The 19,413-nt window shown below is 36.8% G+C and overlaps 2 protein-coding genes across 2 annotated transcripts in view; one reads left to right on the forward strand and one right to left on the reverse strand.

Annotated features, from left to right (window-relative positions):
- LOC106876711 (poly(A) RNA polymerase GLD2) overlaps positions 1 to 4,149 on the forward strand; it is a 31,147-nt gene extending 26,998 nt beyond the window's left edge. The window contains exons 11-13 of the mRNA XM_089351177.1: positions 136 to 269; positions 2,693 to 2,799; positions 3,842 to 4,149. Of these exons, the coding sequence (XP_089207303.1) occupies positions 136 to 269; positions 2,693 to 2,799; positions 3,842 to 3,981 (381 nt within the window). The 3' untranslated portion in view covers positions 3,982 to 4,149. The remainder of the gene's footprint in view (positions 1 to 135; positions 270 to 2,692; positions 2,800 to 3,841) is intronic.
- Positions 4,150 to 8,385: 4,236 nt separating this feature from the next.
- LOC106877134 (xylulose kinase) overlaps positions 8,386 to 19,413 on the reverse strand; it is an 85,599-nt gene continuing 74,571 nt past the window's right edge. Inside the window, exons 17-19 of the mRNA XM_089351176.1 lie at positions 16,278 to 16,365; positions 13,659 to 13,747; positions 8,386 to 9,129 (exon numbers count right to left, since the gene is read on the reverse strand). Of these exons, the coding sequence (XP_089207302.1) occupies positions 9,070 to 9,129; positions 13,659 to 13,747; positions 16,278 to 16,365 (237 nt within the window). The 3' untranslated portion in view covers positions 8,386 to 9,069. The remainder of the gene's footprint in view (positions 9,130 to 13,658; positions 13,748 to 16,277; positions 16,366 to 19,413) is intronic.

Raw genomic sequence — 19,413 nt, forward strand, 5'->3', positions numbered from 1 at the left:
AAAAAGTGAAAGCTTTGTTTATTTAACAATGACAGATGCGTTCTTTTCAGTGTGTGTCTATGGTGTATGAGTGTATGTGAATGTGTGTGCAATTTTTTTACTCTAGATAATTCTTTCTATTGTTTCATATTGCAGGATGTGTTCAGCATCAAAAACGACATCAGCTCACTACGTCTAGATGAAGAGCTGCCTTTGTACGAGTCTCAAAATACCGACAGTTTGGGTGACCTTTACATTGGATTCCTCAAATATTATGCTCTTGACTTTGAGTAAGCTAACATTTTAATCATCAAATGAATTGGCTTGTATTTTTGTTGTAAATAGTTCACTTTGGTTACACATTTTTGGAGAAAGACAATATCACATAATCTTTGTTTTTCTGTTCTTTAAGCTTGAAGATGTAATTAGTGAGGTGTTCTACATAAAGTGGTGGGAAAATTTGCATGATTAGTTCTGACCTCAGCCCCTTATTCTGAAAGACTTGTCTTTAATCAGTTCTAAACCGATCATTGTCTTTTCAATGCTTACATGAGTTAGACAGAATTGTTGAGGCAGATTTACTATGCTTGGATGCCTTTCCTGTTGCCATCCCTCACCTGTGTCCAAGCAAGGTAATATTTCCCTATGGCTTGACAGGTTTTCAGAATATTAGAAACTAACTGGTAAACCCAGTAATTCCCGGGGGTAAAGATGTTCTCAGTAACTATTTAAATGCCTGATTACTCTGATATAAAAGAAACAATTTTGTTATAACTGCCACAGAAGGTGTATTTTCCACTGAAAATGTACAAAAGACTGTCAGCTGGAAGAGGGAGAGATTGTCAGAGGTTGGCGAGAGAGATTGTCAGAGGATTGAAAAATTCGTTTTTATGTGGCTTTTTTTGTCCTCTCTTTACAGCCTAAGTAAAATATTTTTCCTTAATAGTCATCCTCGTAACATTTTCCACCTGTATCTCAAATTTGAAGCGAATTGGTGGAGAAATGCAAAAGTTATTGCAAAAAAAAATATCTTCCTTCTGGAAATCCTCATTCAAAACTCCTATTAATTTTTTCAGTTGGCCACTGATTTGTAATTATCGATTTTTTTTTCAACAATCTGAGTATACTATGAAGCTTCCAGACATGAGTTCTACTCATGTGTCAAGTTTCATCAAAACCAGTAAAATGTTGTAGGAGTTAGCTAACAACTCCGCAAACAAACACACCTACAGACAGAATTTTCCACATATGTAGTATATGAATGACACTGCTTGTATGACAGTGACACATATTCACAACTATTATGCAATGTTAAGACAAAGAGATACAAACATACGCATACTTATATGCACACACACATACTCTGTTAGTTTCCGTCTGCCAAACCCACTCACAAGACTTCAAAATATTTTTTGAAAGAAAGGCAGTATATTTCAACAGAAATATGGTAACAATGATTAAAGAATGTTTCAAATGTGACATTCCCATTCTAATATATCACCTGGTTTAATACCACCACCAGACCTTGAACGCCTTTGCAGTGTCCACTTTGTTGAAAACATTTGGGCCATGCATCCAACCTGTGGTTAAATAGCTCAGTATATCAATACACTGCTTTTTCCCCATTTTCCACTTTTGTGTTCCCCAACCAATCACAAAAATCCGGTAAAAGTCAAAAACACCACCCTCCTACTTTTGACTATGCCATAACAAAAAAAAAGTTGACTTCTGTTTTCCAAATATATATAGGGCTACATTAAATTAACCAATAATGCTTTCCCCTCTCCGTTTTTTAAATTAATAGTAAAGTACATATTTGGTTGTTTTCTAGCAGGTTTATGCAATAATGACTCATTAGCAGAGTACATATCAATCCCAGTGTTATTGCATCTGGACAAGATTTTCATTTATATGCCAAAGCTCAGAGTCATAGGGAATTGACTTCAAGGTTAATGGGATGAAAATTTCTAGATATTATAGGAAGATCTAAAGTGATGAGCTGGCACAATTGTTGGCATCCCAGACAGAATACTATGTAGCATTTCTTCTGGCTTTACATTCTGAGTTGAAATACCACCAATGTTGACTTTGCCATTCATCCTTTCTCATCATCATCATCATTTAACGTCCGCTTTCCATGCTAGCATGGGTTGGACGATTTGACTGAGGACTGGTGAAACTGGATGGCAACACCAGGCTCCAATCTGATTTGGCAGAGTTTCTACAACTGGATGCCCTTCCTAACGCCAACCACTCCGAGAGTATAGTGGGTGCTTTTACGTGCCACCGGCACGAAGGCCAGTCAGGTGGTACTGGCAATGGCCACGCTCAAAATGGTGTACAGCGGCACTGGTACAATCTCACTCGAATGTCTTTACACATGCCACCGGCACAAGTGCCAGGAAGGTGACGCTGGGTACAGGTGCCATCACGATTTCTTTCTGGGTCGATAAAATAAGTACCAGTTGAGCCCCTCCTTCAAAATATTGGGTTGGTGTTTAAAGTAAGAAGAATTGTCTGGAAGATCTTTCAAAGCTGAAAATTAAGCACCGACTCCATGAACTGTAATACTTGTGAAATATTTAAAATTCAACATGCAACCCCACTCATTTATTCAAAGCTTTAACGATGTGATCAGCTTGATAATAAAAATGAGTCTTTTCATTTCATGTCGATTTTAATTTGACTTTTTTTTTTTAATTTCTTCTCACAGTTTCAAAAGCTGTGCTATATCTGTGCGCACAGGGACCAAATTACCAGTGGAGGAAGTAAAGTTAAAAGTTGACACACCTCAACAATGGAAATACCTTAGTATTGAAGGTAAATTTTCTTCTTACAGTTAAGACTCTGAAGCTTGTTTACAATTAACCCTTTTGATACCATCTTACTTGAAAGCACCCCTGATTGCACAATACAAACTTCCTGTTTTACAATGATTTCATTACAACCTTCCATCAACATTACTTGTTAATTTGTGTTCCAAACATGTCCATCATCGTTTAACGTCCACTTTCCATGCCAGCATGGGTTGGATGATTTGACTGAGGACTGGTGAACCAGATGGCTACACCAGGCTCCAATCTGATTTGGCAGAGTTTCTACAGCTGGATGCCCTTCCTAACGCCAACCACTCCAAGAGTGTAGTGGGTGCTTTTACGTGCCACCGGCACGAAGGCCAGTCAGGTGGTACTGGCAACGGCCACGCTCAAAATGGTGTACTTTACGTGCCACCTGCATTCTTTATTATTCTGAAAGTTAATTGAAGCCAAGACAGTGTGTTTCAGCTGAAACATGGTAACAAAGGGGATAAAACCGATTGTTTAATGAGTAATGATTTCTGCAGGGAAAATCAGTCATGAAGTGTAACAAAGAAAAGGAAACTAGGTATTACTGCTGGATATTGTTAACAGCCTGTACATCCAACCAGCCATATCAATAGACAAAATTTGTCAATGCCAACATAAAAATAAAATAAATAAAAAATAAACATTCACTGGTGTTACAAATAGTCCTCTGGTTGAAGAAAAAAACCCATTATAATGAACAGAAGTATTATTAGATTAAAATAGCCTTCTGTGTATCACCCTTAATGTAAATACATTGTGAAAGACATTTACTGCAGACATTTGCCACTTATGTTCTTGCTAGACACTGCTGTTTTGAAGCAGTACGTCCATAAGAGATATTATCTCCAGGTGAGTACCCCTGTAAATTTGCCTTCCTCAAGGTATTTACATTAAGTATGATACTTGGATGGCTATTTTAATCTAATACTGCTTCTGTTCCATATAATAGTTGTGTGTACATGCACAAATGCACTGATTTTTTTTTTCATTTCTTTTTTTTTTTTTTTTCTTTCTAGAACCCTTTGACCTTTCTAACACAGCTCGAGCGGTATTTGATGCAGACACTTTCAGTAGGATTCGCCGAGTTTTTCTAACCAGCTACAGAAGGTTGAGTAAAAAACGAGAAGTAACTGACATACTTTGCAGGCAATTTTGACGACAGAACTCTTTTTTCTTTTCTTTTTTTTTTTTTTTCTTTTTTTTCCTCTCCCTTTTTATATATATATATCAACCCAACCCATCTGGAAGGAATCGATGGATGTCAAGTTGACCACTGATAGTCCAGTGAAGTTTGAGACAGGCATTAAAATGTTTTGGGTGCTTGCCTTTTCTTTTTCTTTTTTTTTTATTATATTGGAGGTCATTTTTAAATTGATATCTTTTTGGAAGAATTTATCTCAAAAAGAAAGGTTGTGTGTGTGTGTGTGTAATATATATATATATATATATATATAATCTAAAGATTTTTTTTTTCATATGATAGGTTATTGTGAGGAAAAGAGCTTTTTTTCAAGTTTGAGAGGTTTATTGTACAAGTCTATACCATATATTGTTATACTGCCAATGTACACATTGAGAAGAAAGAAAAGAGATAAAGCTAAAAGAATCCAGAAAGGAGACTCTTTCAGTTGCTGTTTAGTCAAAACTGCTCATTTAACAAAAAAAGGACATTTTTGTTGATTTTTTTTTCCTCTCTTCAGTTTTTTTATTTTTATTATTAAAATATATTTAAAAAGAAGCTCAATAAATATTTAAATATTTTTTTTACACTGTTTTTCTTTCTCTCACTGAAGAATAAAGTTGGTTAACTTGAGAGGCTTTTAAGTTAAATGCTCCAAACAAGGTTTGGTGATTGGTGAAGCTCATTATGGAGTACTTGCGCACAATCTAAATTTGTGAACTTGTCCAATATATACCATCTTATATATCAATGTAAAACAAATCTTGCAAACCCCTCATCCTACTTCTTTATAGTAGCTATAAATGATAGATAGTCCTTACAATCATTGGTCTCTGCTGGCAATTTCACATTCATGCCACAGTTATAACTGCATCCCAAAGATTAGATTTCCTTCTTCCATGCAAGATGATATTTCTCAAGTGATACTCACAATGAAGTACTGCTTCTATACCGGGAACAGCTACACCTACAAACATCCTTAGACCACATCAAAAAAGAAAACCAGACTGATTGGTAACATATTCAATATTAAACTTCAACCTTTGACAAGGACATGCAACTTCCTTGTGTTTACTCATGCTGCTGATACTACAATTAATTCTGTTTCTCAGAATTAAGTTACCTATCACCACCATCAAAACCCACTTGTCTCTAGTCACTCATATTGTAATTCTCCTCTCTGCACTAACCAAGTCCCCTCCCATTTCCTTCCAGAGCAGCCTTCTGATATTCTCTCTCTACTCATGTTTTTTTTTCAGTATCAGGCCTTATGAGATATAGCTCTTCCTAAACTGATCAACACTACCACTAAAATATTCATTTAACACAGTGTATAATACTGTGTATACTAAAACGAACAAACCATAAAAATATCCTTTAAGAAAATTCTAATAATACAATGGAAAATAAATTGATCGCAAATTTTAACAATAAAAAGATTGTTTATTTAACCCTCTAGCATTCAGATTACTCTGTTAAATACAATGCTTATTTATTCACATTGTTTTGGATTAATCATCTATTATCTTGTAGCCTTGAGATTTTGATGATATGATTGTATATTTTTAGAATGACATTTCAGGGTAAGTGTGATAGGCAGTATCTGGCCAGTTTGAACATAAAACAAGTAAAATGTTTTGGCCAGATATGGCTGGTTTATATACTATACTAAAGAGTTAATCATGATATACATGCCATATGAAAGAAAGTCACAAAGGACCAAGTGTTGCCAGTTACACATACCTGCTCCACCTCATGAGAAGTAAAGTTGATTTTGCTGGTGTTAGAAGTCAATACATAGGATATAAATGTGACACTTGGCCTGTACTTTGTTGTTCCATAAATCTAATTTCTTTGGCACTAGGCCATGAAGTTGGTAGGAAGACAGACAATTGAATCAAACCAAGTATATTATTGGTGCTAATTTCATCAAACTTGGATGGAGTGAATGGCAAGTTTGCCCTGGCAGGCTTTGAACTCAGACTGAAAACATAACTAAATTCCATAAGACATTTAGTCTGACCATTTCACTTTCTTCCTTTTAAAATTACAATTTCAGGTATTCATTATCCAAAGAACTAACTGCTTTACAGCTTGTGCTTGTGAATACAAGGCACAAGACCACACATTTTGGTGGAAGGAACACTTAAATTTACTCCAGTATATTACTGGCTATATATTTGACTTTGCATAATCCTAACACAAATAAAATTGTTTTGCTTGCAATCAGTTCTGCTTAAGCAGATATTAGTAATGACAGCTGTATGAAGTCCTATTTCTGTGCATGACGAAAACTTTTTTTCAATGTAAAGAAATTGTAAAAATCAGAGTGAGAACCTTGATTTGCTTACAAAATGAATGCAATTTGTTGTTTTATTTTTCAATTTGGGATGATTGTTAGGTCTGCTTAACTGGGTGTTCCCAGTTATTCTTGTAAAAGCAGAAATAATTGTTTTCCAGTCTGTTCTGATGTGTGAGAATATTGATACTGTATATAAAAATATTTTAAAAAAACACTTAGTCTCTTTGTAAGATAAACTTTTTTAATAAAAATCCAAAAATTTCTTTACAATTAGACTAAATACTGTTGCATTGTGTCAGTCATTTTTCAAATTGGTTCATATTTTTATTCTAGAAGGTTTTTTTTTTAAAATATCTTTTTAATGACTAGGGCAATGACACTGACCGTCTTTTAAAGTTTTTCTGATGGAAAGAAGTACATTATAGATGTTTTCGATCCAGTTTGGATTCTTTGATGGCAAAGAATCCAAACTAGATCGAAAACATCTATATATTCATACAGAAGACTTGTTCTGAATGTTTGCAACAATGGAATTTGCTAAAAATACATATGGTTATAATATGGAGAAAATGGATTCTGCCAAGCTAACTTTTACAAAATTACATGATTGTTGTTTTGATTGGATGTGTCTTGATTCAGACTATGATTAAAAGCATTCTGACTATAAACTTTTTTTTTTTTTAGACTAATGACAACAAAGGCATGACTGTGTAATAAGGAGCTTGCTTCCCAACAACATGGTTCTGGGTTCAGTCCCACTGCATGGCACCTTGAGCAAGTGTCTTCTACTATAGCTTTGGGCTGACCAAATCCTTGTGACTAGATTTGGTAAACAGAAACTGAAAGTGTTTTTGTTTGTTTGTTCCCCCACCATCGTTTGACAACCAATTGTGGTATGTTTGTCTCTGTAACTTAAAGGTTTGGCAAAAGCGATTGATATAAAGTACTTAGGGTTGATTTCTTAGATTAAAAAGGCCCTTTAAGGTAGTGTTCCAGCATGGCTGCAGTCAAATGACAAATAAAAGAATATTGTTTGGATTACATTATCCAGTGTCCTGTTGTTAAGATGAGAAAGATTTATTTGGCTGCTGTTTCTAGCAGTTTGAGCAACCATGTAGAGACTTCTTATTGACTCATATTACATAAAATTTCCTATGACTCAATAGGTTTGTAGGGCTTGCCAAACAAAAAGCTTTCGGGCTAAATTGATTTAGAAAGACAATGAAAAGCTAATGAGGTTTGCTAATTTATTCAAAAAAATAAAATGAGAAACATTCTCCTATGTAATCTATCCATGCATGCAGAGCTGTGATTGATATTTACACTCTATTCAGGAGGCTACCACTCCTTATAAAGTTATTCCTACAGAATTTACAGGAAGGGGTGACATAGTATCAGCTTACAATTAACCAAATTACTACATGTTAATGAATCTTTCCAAGTATCTAGTACTCTTGATATTTTTTCAGTGAATCATAGGAGCCTATTTATTTCAGCTTGATGCTTATCTTCCTAATCTGTGTTTATTGAAGCATGGGGATACAACATAGACACTAACACACACACACACACATATACACACACATATATATATATATATAATTGCTGGCATGTTGAGTAGTTTGGTTTCTGACCTCATTATTTCACTTTGGTAAATGTCTTCTATTATAGACCTAGGTCAACCAAAGCCTTGAGTGGATTTAGCGGACAGAAACTGAAAGAAACCTGTTTACATGTCTGTATGTGTGTGTCTCTCTCTCTCTCTCTCTCTCTATATATATATATATATATATATATATATATATATATAACAAGAAAGTGGACATCTTTTAGTATTATTTATTTTCCATTGCACACGTTTCATTTGCAAACAGGAATTACAAAGATTTACATGTTAGATAGACATTAGAAATTCTTCACACAGAAAAAAAATTATTTTCATATGTATTTTGACAGCAGCAACCATGACCACATACTGTATTGTAATAATGGAATGAGCTGATATTAACCTGAACTATGCACATTTTAAAAATATATTTATATAGATACATCCCTGTAACTTAGTGGTTTGGCAAAAAAGGACTGATAGAATAAGTACTAGGTTTAAAAAATGTCCTGAGGTTGATTTGTTTGACTGAAACCCTTCAAGGTGGTGCTCCTGCATGGCAACAGTCAAAGGACTGAAACGAGTAAGAGTGTGTCACTATAATGTAAGCAATGTCATTTGTTTCCAATCTCCTGTAAGAACGTTCAATCAAGGTGTCATGTAACCTTGCTTGGAAACAGATAAGGGATGACAACGGAAAAAGCATCACTCTTAGAAAATGAACTATGCAAGCATGGAAAAATAGATATTAAAATAGTTTACATATGTGTGTGTGTGTCTGTTAATCTTCTATACAGTTTTCATGTACCCAGTTCCATTCAAGATATTGGTCAACCTGAGGCTATAATAAGAAAAGACCTTTACTCAAAGTGCTGTACTAATGCCAGATCAAATCTGGTGTCATGTAGTTGTGAAGTAAACTCCTTAACCACAAAGCCACATGTAAATTACACGCATTGACACAATTTTAGTCAGATTAAAATAATGATTTAACACTTAGGATTTTTGCAGGGAATCGTAGTGAATAAAAATTTTGTGAATTCATTCACATTTCTTGATTAGAATTAATACTGAAAAATAAAGCAAATCATTTTGATAGTAAATGGCAGTATTTGTAGCAATACTGCTGGACCCAACCAATCATTTTTATGTTGCCTTAACTCTGGGAAACTCTTTCTTCCAGTTGTTTATAGCGAGCACAAAGTTTTGTGTATAGCTGTTAAAAAGAAAACGGAAAAAGGATTAACTTATATTTTGTGTAAAGTTGGTTGAATAGGGTGAAAAAAAGGGATTAAATATTTGAAATTATCTGCATTTTATGTCATATATCTGGATGTATAATATTGTTTAACTCAAGCATTTAGATCACTCTGTTGAATGTAATGCTTATTTATTCATTGTTTTGAATTAATCATGCATTATCTTACAGCTTTGAGATGATGTGATTGTTTATTTTTAGATGACATTGAAGAGTAGGTGTGAGAGACTGGATCTGATCAGTTTGAATAAAAAACAAGTAGAATATTTTGGCTGGATATGGCCAGTTTAAATGCTAAAAGATTAAAGAAGCTTGAAAATGATAAAGATACTAGTTGACAGTAACAAGAGAAATAACAATGTGTAGAATTATAGGGAGAAGTGTTTGGAGATGGTTGTATATTAAGTGCAAAATGATAGGACAAGGATGATTGAGTGGATAACTTATAGGGCTGCCAGTTCATGTGTTGTGTGTTCAAATTTGTCCACAGACTGGTGGGTGGATCATGCACATAACAAAACAAAGTGCATAATATATAATTTAATTATAATATATAAAGTGGAAAAACACCCTACAGACTGCAATACAATATTGGTCCAGTGGAGGTAACCTTCCATGGTTGTCTACTACTTTTGATAGCTAAATGAACTAAGGTGCATATAGTTAAATATACTCACAACAAAATACTGAATAAAGTCAATTAGAGTGAGTTATTCAATGTCATATCTCTTTGGTCATTTTTGCTTCAATAAAATCATACAATGACAAAATTTAGAGAGATAAAATATCTACAAAAAGTATGTAAGACTGGACTTGAGATGAAGTTAATGTTTATTATGGTGAGTTGATTATATTTGTTTGATGTTAATTTTCAAGAGCTTGAATATATTTTTTGCTTATGAATTCTTCCAAGTGCAAGTTTTCTTTTCAGGTACACGACACTGCTTTTCCCCTTCCCAGGCTACAGGCCCACACCCCCAACACCCATACTGTTAGGATTGGCACTCTCAACGTCGGTACGCTGAAAGGTAGATCTGGTGAAATTGTTGAGATGCTTGAACGGAGATGCGTAGATATGTGCTGCATCCAGGAAGTAAGATGGAGAGGAGGTTCTGCAAGGTTCCTCACAGGCAAAGAACACAGGTACAAGATTTTCTGGGCAGGGAACACTGACGGGGTCGGGGGCGTAGGAATACTTCTAGCAGAGAAATGGGTGGATAAGGTAATCGAGGTCGTTAGAGTAAGTGACAGAGTACTTAAGATCAGACTAGTGCTTCATCATAGATTAGCTACTGTCATCTCAGCCTATGCACCTCAACCTGGGCTACCAGATGGTCTGAAAGACCAATTCTATGACACCCTCTTGCAAACTACCTCGTCGACGAGTGACAGGGACCTTCTCTTTGTGGCTGGAGACTTCAACGGTCATGTCGGATGTCGTGCTGGGGGCTTCCATGGCATACATGGAGGCTATGGCTTCGGTTCCCGCAACGAGGAGGGAACCAGACTGCTGGAGTTCTGTGATGCAACCAATCTTATGGTCTGCAATACCAACTTCAGGAAACCTGCCAGTCACCTAGTCACCTACCGCTCCGGCAGACACTCTAGCCAAATCGACTACATCCTCGCCAGAAATAGGGAAAGAGGGCGGCTTATAAATGCCAATACCTACCCTGGCGAAGAATGTACCCCACAACATAGATTAGTAGTTAGCGACTTTGGGATTAAGGCAAAATGGGTGCCCAGAATTAGACAGGCTTGGAGAAGAAGGGTGTGGAAGCTTAAAGACCCTGCAAACGGACAGAGACTTAGAGACAAGTTACTTGAAGCATTTAACGAAATAGAAGGGGATATAGCATCATACAACGTGGAAGACAATTGGAGATTTCTGCGGGACAACCTGTTGAAAGCCACCGACCAGATTTGTGGGTGGTGTAAGGTCCCCTCCCAACCCAGAGTAACGTGGTGGTGGAACAAGGAGGTAGACAGGGCTATTAGACAAAAGAAACAAGCTTGGAAGGACTGGAAGAACGGTGGTAGCAGGGAATTGTACCAATGTGCCAGAAGGGAGGCTAGGCGACAGGTTTATTTAGCCAGAGGGGAAGCAGATAAGGAAAGATTTGCCAATGTTCTGCGCCGTGAGGACCAAAGACTCGAGGTATTTCGTGTTGCAAGACAGTGTAGGAGAGAGAATAGTGATGTTGTAGGAGAGAAATGTGTTCGCATGGATGATGGTACGCTTGCATTAAATGAGGATGCAAAGAAAGAGGTCTGGAGATGCCACTACGATAGATTGCTTAATAAAGAGAATGAATGGGAGAAAGAGAGCCTGCCTTATGTCGACCCAATAGAGGGACCAGCTATCCGAGTTGATAGTACCAGGGTAGATAAAGCAATTAAGAGTATGAAGACTGGGAAAGCCCCCGGCCCATCAGGAATCACTGCAGAGATGCTCAAAATATCTGGCAGTGTTGGCTATAGCCTAGTCACCCGTATTACGAACCAGGTGATACACGAAGGAGTCATACCCTATGACTGGTGTAGCAGCATCATAGTCAACTGCTACAAAGGTAAAGGGGACGCTTTAGATACAAATAATTACAGAGGCATCAAGCTGTTAGATCAGGTTATGAAAGTTACAGAGAGGGTCATAGCCCAACTAATTAGGGAGCGAATCAATTTAGATGAGATGCAGTTTGGGTTCGTGCCAGGTAAAAGCACTACTGATGCCTTATTTCTAGTGAGACAGTTGCAAGAGAAATACCTAGCTAAGGATAAACCTCTGTACCTGGCTTTCGTTGACATGGAGAAAGCCTTTGACAGGGTCCCCCGATCCCTTATCTGGTGGTCAATGAGGAAACTTGGGATAGAAGAATGGTTAGTGAGAGCTGTGCGAGCCATGTACAGAGATGCTGCCAGTAAGGTGAGGGTTGGAAATGAGTACAGCAATGAATTCCGGGTAGAGGTAGGGGTCCACCAAGGTTCCGTCCTCAGCCCCCTATTATTTACCATAGTCCTCCAGGCAATCACAGAGGAGTTCAAGACAGGTTGCCCCTGGGAGCTCCTCTATGCTGATGACCTTGCCCTAATTGCGGAGTCACTATCAGAACTAGAGGAGAAGTTTCAGGTGTGGAAGCAAGGTCTAGAATTGAAGGGCCTTAGAGTCAACCTAGCTAAAACCAAAATCCTAATAAGTAGGAAGGTAGATAAAACACAAACCCCTTCAGGTAGATGGCCCTGCTCAGTATGTAGAAAAGGAGTAGGTAGTAACTCTATAAGATGTACCCGGTGCAAGCTATGGACACATAAGAGGTGCAGCAACATCAAAGGCAGGTTAACTAGCAAGTTAGTTTTTGTTTGTGGCAGATGTTCAGGTGCAATAAAGACTGCAAACAAACAGGAAACAACTTCTATCTCATTCCAGGGTGAAAAACTAGAGGTAGTCGATAGCTTCCGCTATCTGGGCGACCAAGTTAGTAGTGGGGGTGGGTGCGCTGAAAGTGTAGCTGCTAGAATAAGAATAGCCTGGGCAAAGTTTAGAGAGCTCTTACCCCTGCTGGCGACAAAGGGACTCTCACTCAGAGTAAAAGGCAGACTGTATGACGCATGCGTACGAACAACCATGCTACATGGCAGTGAAACATGGGCTGTAACTGCTGAGGACATACGTAAGCTCGCAAGGAATGAAGCCAGTATGCTCCGTTGGATGTGTAATGTCAATGTGAATACCCGTCAGAGTGTAAGTATCTTGAGAGAAAAGCTGAACATTAGAAGCATCAGTTGTGGCGTGCAAGAGAGACGATTGCGCTGGTATGGACATGTGGTGAGAATGGAGGAGGATAGCTGCGTGAAAAAGTGCCACACCCTAACAGTTGAGGGAACCCGTGGAAGAGGTAGGCCCAGGAAGACCTGGGCTGAGGTGGTGAGGCAAGACCTTCGTACATTGGGCCTCACCGAGGCGATGACTACGGACCGAGACCTTTGGAAATGGGCTGTGCGTGAGAAGACCCGGCAAGCCAAGTAAGATCGTTGCCAGTGCCCCTGGACTGGTTCTTGTGCGGGTGGCACATGAGATGCACCATTTTGAGCGTGGCCGTTGCCAGTACCGCCTGACTGGCTCCTGTAGGATTTTCGAGCGAGATCTTTGCCAGTGCCCCTGGACTGGCTTGTGCGGGTGGCACATAAAAGACACCATTTCGAGCGTGGCCGTTTTCGTGCGGGTGACACGTAAAAGCACCCACTACACTCTCTGAGTGGTTGGCGTTAGGAAGGGCATCCAGCTGTAGAAACTCTGCCAAATCAGACTGGAGCCTGGTGTTGCCATCCGGTTTCACCAGTCCTCAGTCAAATCGTCCAACCCATGCTAGCATGGAAAGCGGACGTTAAACGATGATGATGATGATGATGATGATTAAAGTATTTTAAATAGGCAAAAAATTTTATCATTATACCATCTGTGTTATTCTGCAAAAGAACTTCAAACTTACCTCCACAGTGCTATCATCAGGTTCAGCAGCACATACCATTCTAGAGGTTTTGTTAAGTATCTCATTGAAGCAAGTGTGGCCAAGTGAACCTTTTAGAAGAGATAGTCATACAAAGATTACACGATTCCAAAGTAAAAAAAGAGATTGTGCAGCTAGCTCTCAGAAATTAAATATATACATATCAAGGTATATAATACATTACGATATATAATATATGTACATAAGGTATATGATATAATATATATAAGGAATAGAATATGATATATATATGTATATATATATAATTTAATATCATCTGGGTAATGACCTTATAAAGTGCATTTCAAAGCCCCTCTATGGTTATCAGTTACCATATGTCATCATACAGCAGGAATACTCCTTTTGCTGGATATGCATGTGAAAATCTGTTAGTGTACACAGAATTTATAATACAAGAAGATGGAATGAACAGAATTTAATTACGAACTATGACAATTGTTTCTCTAGGTGTTAGTTGCTGAGTTTTCCATATTATGCATATTGTATAAATTGTATATAAATATGATCCTGCAGTAGCCATGTACTCACACATCTTCAGGTGAGGGGTTTTGAGAGCACTGCTGGATCACCTTTTGTTTCACATTATTTTATACTCATTCTATTTATTGCATTCCCTTGATAAAGAGTCACATGTTAATTCATATAGGCACAAGTCATAAAAAATACCCAATAAACTAATGGAAATAAAAATCAAAAATATATATTATAAAAGAAGTAGACCAAAATTAATCAATAGAAATAAAAAGATCAAAAGCATCAAATATAAATTAACAAAACCTCAGATTTGGTCATTTTTTTTTAGCATAAACATGTCTCACATTTTACGAAGATTGATTAACACTCTGAGAACAAATACCAGATAATTAACTAAAATATTATTTCTATTTTATGTAGTGCAAACTTTAAGTTATCTTGTATGTGATATAACATGTTTTTCAATTCAATTAATTCATCCATTGTAGATATGCAAATACAACTGTTTGAACTAATAAAACATGGAAACATACTTCGACATCAAACACGAAGGTTGCATTGTTAGAGCTAAGGTACATTCACTAAGTGGGGAGGGGATGAAAGCATCATGATGAACCCATGTGGCGGAGGTAAAACTTGGCAATAAAGCCACCTTTTGGTCTGTGGTGGACCAGAACAAATGCGAGGTGTTCAAACTGAAACAGCTGTATTTATGGAATTTTGATCTACTGTTAGGTGACTTTTGGCCAACCCAGTATATACACACAATGAGCTTTCTTTAAATACACTCATAAGGCTTTGGTCATCCCAGTCAATAGTATAGTAGAAGTCACTTGCCCCAGGTGCCACATAGTGGGATTGAACTCAAAATAATGTAGTTGGAAAGGAAAATTCTTAATTCTGCAGTCATACCCACAATTAGCCATTCCAGTGCCTTCATCAAAGTATATTCTTGTACACATAATCCATTAACCATTAAAGGGAGCATAAATGGTTTCTGATTTAGGTACAAGGTCAGCAATCTTTAGTGAAAGGAGTTAGCTGATACCAGTGACCCTAGTAATTGACTGGTACCTTATTTTATGGACTGCAGGGCGACAAAAGGTCAGAACAAATTTCGCAAGGAATTTTTTCCAGTGCTCTAACAATTATACCAATTTTCTGCCTTTAAAGAAACATGCCTAAAATCACTCCTGGTTTTATGATACAAACTTTCTTTTTAAGAGAGATGTAAATTAAAATTTTACCTCAAAATTTCATGTTAATTTACACACCAAACAATAGCAGAATAACAACAAAATTATTTTATTAAATTTTTCATTGGCTTCAAAACCTATTGAAACAAGGGTATTGCATTTCCACGTGGAGGCGCAATGGCCCAGTGGTTAGGGCAGCGGACTCGCGGTCATAGGATTGCGGTTTCGATTCCCAGACCGGGCGTTGTGAGTGTTTATTGAGCGAAAACACCTAAAGCTCCATGATGCTCTGGCAGGGGATGGTGGCGAACCCTGCTGTACTCTTCCACCACAACTTTCTCTTACTCCCTGTTTCTGTTGTGCCTGTAATTCAAAGGGTAAGCCTTGTCACGCTGAATATCCCCGAGAACTACGTTAAGAGTGCACGTATCTGTGGAGTGCTCAGCCACTTGCACGTTAATTCCACGATAAGGTTGTTTCGTTGATCGGATCAACTGGAACCCTCGATGTCGTAAGCGACGGAGTGCCAACAACAACAACATTGCGTTTCCACAGAAATATGGTAAGAAAACGGTTAAAGTTACATAAAATTAAAACCTTGCTTCAAAATTTCATGTTAATTTATGTTCTAAACACTAGGTTATTTTCCTTTATTTTCAAAATTCATTGAAACAAGGATGGGTGTATTTCAACAGAAATGGTAGAGAGTTAATGGTTATATTTCTGTGGAAGCTCAAGTGTATGACTACTCACAAACCATCTTACAACAGTGGGGATACAATATTCTGTATTACATTTTTATCCAGCTCATGTTAGCATATAAACATGGACATGAAGATAATAATGGGGAGGATTTTAATATAAAACTGATAATTGTAAATAGTGGAATTGAATAGAAAACAAAATTTACCTCTCATTGCTTGATATGCTGCACCAAGACTAGCAGAGTTGGAAACATCCTGTATATATACAGGAGCATTCAGTATATTTGCCAGAACCTGAAAAATATCCAGATTTTTACAATTAATTCAACTGGAAAACTACAAATGATTATTGTATTAACCTTTTTAATACTACCCTGCTACCTGCTTGAGTCTCCACCTCTGGTTCTATTGTACAAACTTACTTTTTGAAGTGATCTAAATTGAAATTTTCAATTATATTTCATGTTAATTCATGATCCAGAAATCAGTTTAATATTCCTTTCTGTTATAAGCACAAGGCCTGAAATTTTTTGGGAGGGGTACAGTCGATTACATCGACCCCAAAAAGATGGAAGACCAAGTCAACCTCGGTGGCATGTGAACTCAAAACATGAAGGTGGACAAAATGCCACTCAGGATTTTGCCCTGCCTCCTAATGATTCTGCCAGCTTGCCACCTAGAAATCAGTATAATAACGACAAATTATTTTAATATATTCTTCATTATTTTTTTAATTAATAACATTAAAATTCCACTTTAATTTCATGTTTCAAAAATCAACTAAATTACAAATTATTTTACTATATTCTTCAATACTTTCAAAATTAATTAAAATAAAGTTTTATATTTCAAAAGAAATATAATAACAAAATGGATAAAAATATATTTCAGTACTTCTGGTGGATTAGTAAACTGTTAGAGCACCAGAAAAAAATGCCAGTAGTATTTAGTTGTGTCTTTAAATTCTAAGTTCAAACCTCACCAAGGATCAGCTTTAATTTTTTTTTTTTGTTCTTCCAGAGTTGATAAAATAAAGTACCTGTTAAATACTGAGGGATCAGTAAATTTATATATACTCCTCCCTAAAATCTAAGACCATGTGACTGGCTAAAAGTCAAAATTATTGGAAAAAAAAAGCATTATCAGAGTATTATATTATGCTTTTCATATGCAAGCCAGTGGGGCTTGATCTGAGCACACTAATTTTTTCACAAAGAATGTACTGGGCACTTTGGTTTAGTACTGGATTTGATGTCTTAGTACAGGCAAGTCAAACAGGTGACCTGCAGGTTACATGTAGCCCTTTTCAAACACAAATGATATAGCTAGAGGTTTCAAAATGGGTAACCCAAAAATGTTTAATAATAAAATTATAAATAATAATTTGATTGACAAAAATAGGATTATTGATATGCAAATAAGAGGTTTTCTAAGATGTTTACTTAATAATAAAGAACTGATATGATGGAAATCATTGTTGTAAGTGTGTGTTTAAAAATATGTGGCTCCATGGCAACATATATGTGAGTAATATAACCCATAGGGACTCTGCAGTTTGACATGCTTGTCTTGGCGTTTTTAGTTTCTTCTCTAAATCTTTTCTTAGTTCAAATCCTGCCATAGTTGTTTATTTTTATCATTCTGGGGCTGCTGAAATAACTGGAAGATAGATCAACAAAGTAAAATACACAAGTAAACAGCTACACATATAGGCAGTCAGACAGATAGAAATTATATCTTAAACCCTGAGGAGTTCTTGAGAGCTAGTGCTTAACTTTGGGTTGTACAGTATTAAGCACATTTGAAATACATTTCACTTTGAGTAAGATGCTGAGCTATCACAGATAACATTTTTAGATTATTTGGTATCTGTTCTTGACAGCTAGGTGGCCTGAGGCACTGTTCTGGTCCTTTCGCACTCACTTTAATCCCTCATCCCATAACATAAAGCCACCTCTCACTCTACTCTAGCCCTACTCAGTTGATCAGGATCTTAGTCTTGCAGGCTGCATGGCAACCTCACTAATGCTGGTGCCACAAACAAAACACCCAACAAATGCTGTAAAGTGATTGACATTAGGAAGGGCACCCAGCCATAGAAATCATGCCTAAGTAGAGGTTGGAGCGTGATGCAGTCTTCAGATTTGTTGGAGCCTGTCAAACCATTCAACCTATACCATCATGGAGCACTCAAATTAAATGATGATAATGGTGATGATGATGATGATGATGATGACAACGATATTGATGATCTGTCTAGAAGCACAACAAAACAACTGCAGTGGATTTGAACTTGTAATTTATCAATGGAAAAGATAACCTAATACCTTATCAATTTGGCAAATTTACTTTTTCACCAGGTATTTACTAGGTTTAATTTTAATTATTATTATTTTATTTTTATCTTTCAGTTAGGAGAAAAAGGAATGCCTATGGCCCATAACAGGGCCTCTTGTAACTGGTGGGAGGAAGGGAGGAAAGTGTCCTCAAACTAAAAATATTACCTGAATGCTAGTAACAGAGTGGATTCCACTAAAGGTACCCAAATGCCAGACGGTGGTGTTAAACTTGGCATTAGATTAAGTCTACCACCCAAGTTGACTATGGCAAGATTTGAACTCAAATAGCAAAGAACCACAACAAATACCATAAGGTATCCAGTCTAACATTCATGCAGAACTGCCAATCCACCATATTGGATTGCCTTTTACTTTCTTTTGCCTCCAAAAGGATGAAAAGCAAAGTTGATATCGGTGGGATTTGAACTCAGAATGCAGTGAGTCAGAACAAGCACCATAAAACGATCAGTCCAATATTCTAACAATTTGCCACCTATGACTGACCTTGGCAGAATTTGAACCCAGAATACAGAATGTCAGAATGAATACCAAGAAGCATTAAGTCTGATCCTCTAATTATTGTACCAATTTGCTGTCTATATCTACTATATTCTTTCTCTATATACATTTATGTCTTTATATCAATGTAAAGCATTATTGAAAGAAAGTGGTGTTTATATTCATTAGTTTGTTCCTGTGTTTTAATGTCTGTTTTTCCATGCTAGTATGGCTTAGACAAAGAGGGCGTGTATTTGAGGTAGGATTTTTATGACTGAATGCTTTTCCTGTCATCAACCTTTACTTGTTTTTCCATGTAAGGGATATTTTATTTTTTTACTCTAGAAATTTTAAATTGTAGAGCTAGTTAGTGATTTGTTGACAAGAAATGTCAACAAACAGCTCCAGTAGCAACCCAGCCACAAATGATGACATCACCATCTGCATCTATAGCTATAGTTCAGTGTAGATTGCAAATATTTGCACAAATAGACACACACACACA

This window comes from Octopus bimaculoides, chromosome 4 (assembly GCF_046866305.1).
Source record: "Octopus bimaculoides isolate indiv1 chromosome 4, ASM4686630v1, whole genome shotgun sequence".
In the NCBI taxonomy this organism is placed as follows: domain Eukaryota; kingdom Metazoa; phylum Mollusca; class Cephalopoda; order Octopoda; family Octopodidae; genus Octopus; species Octopus bimaculoides.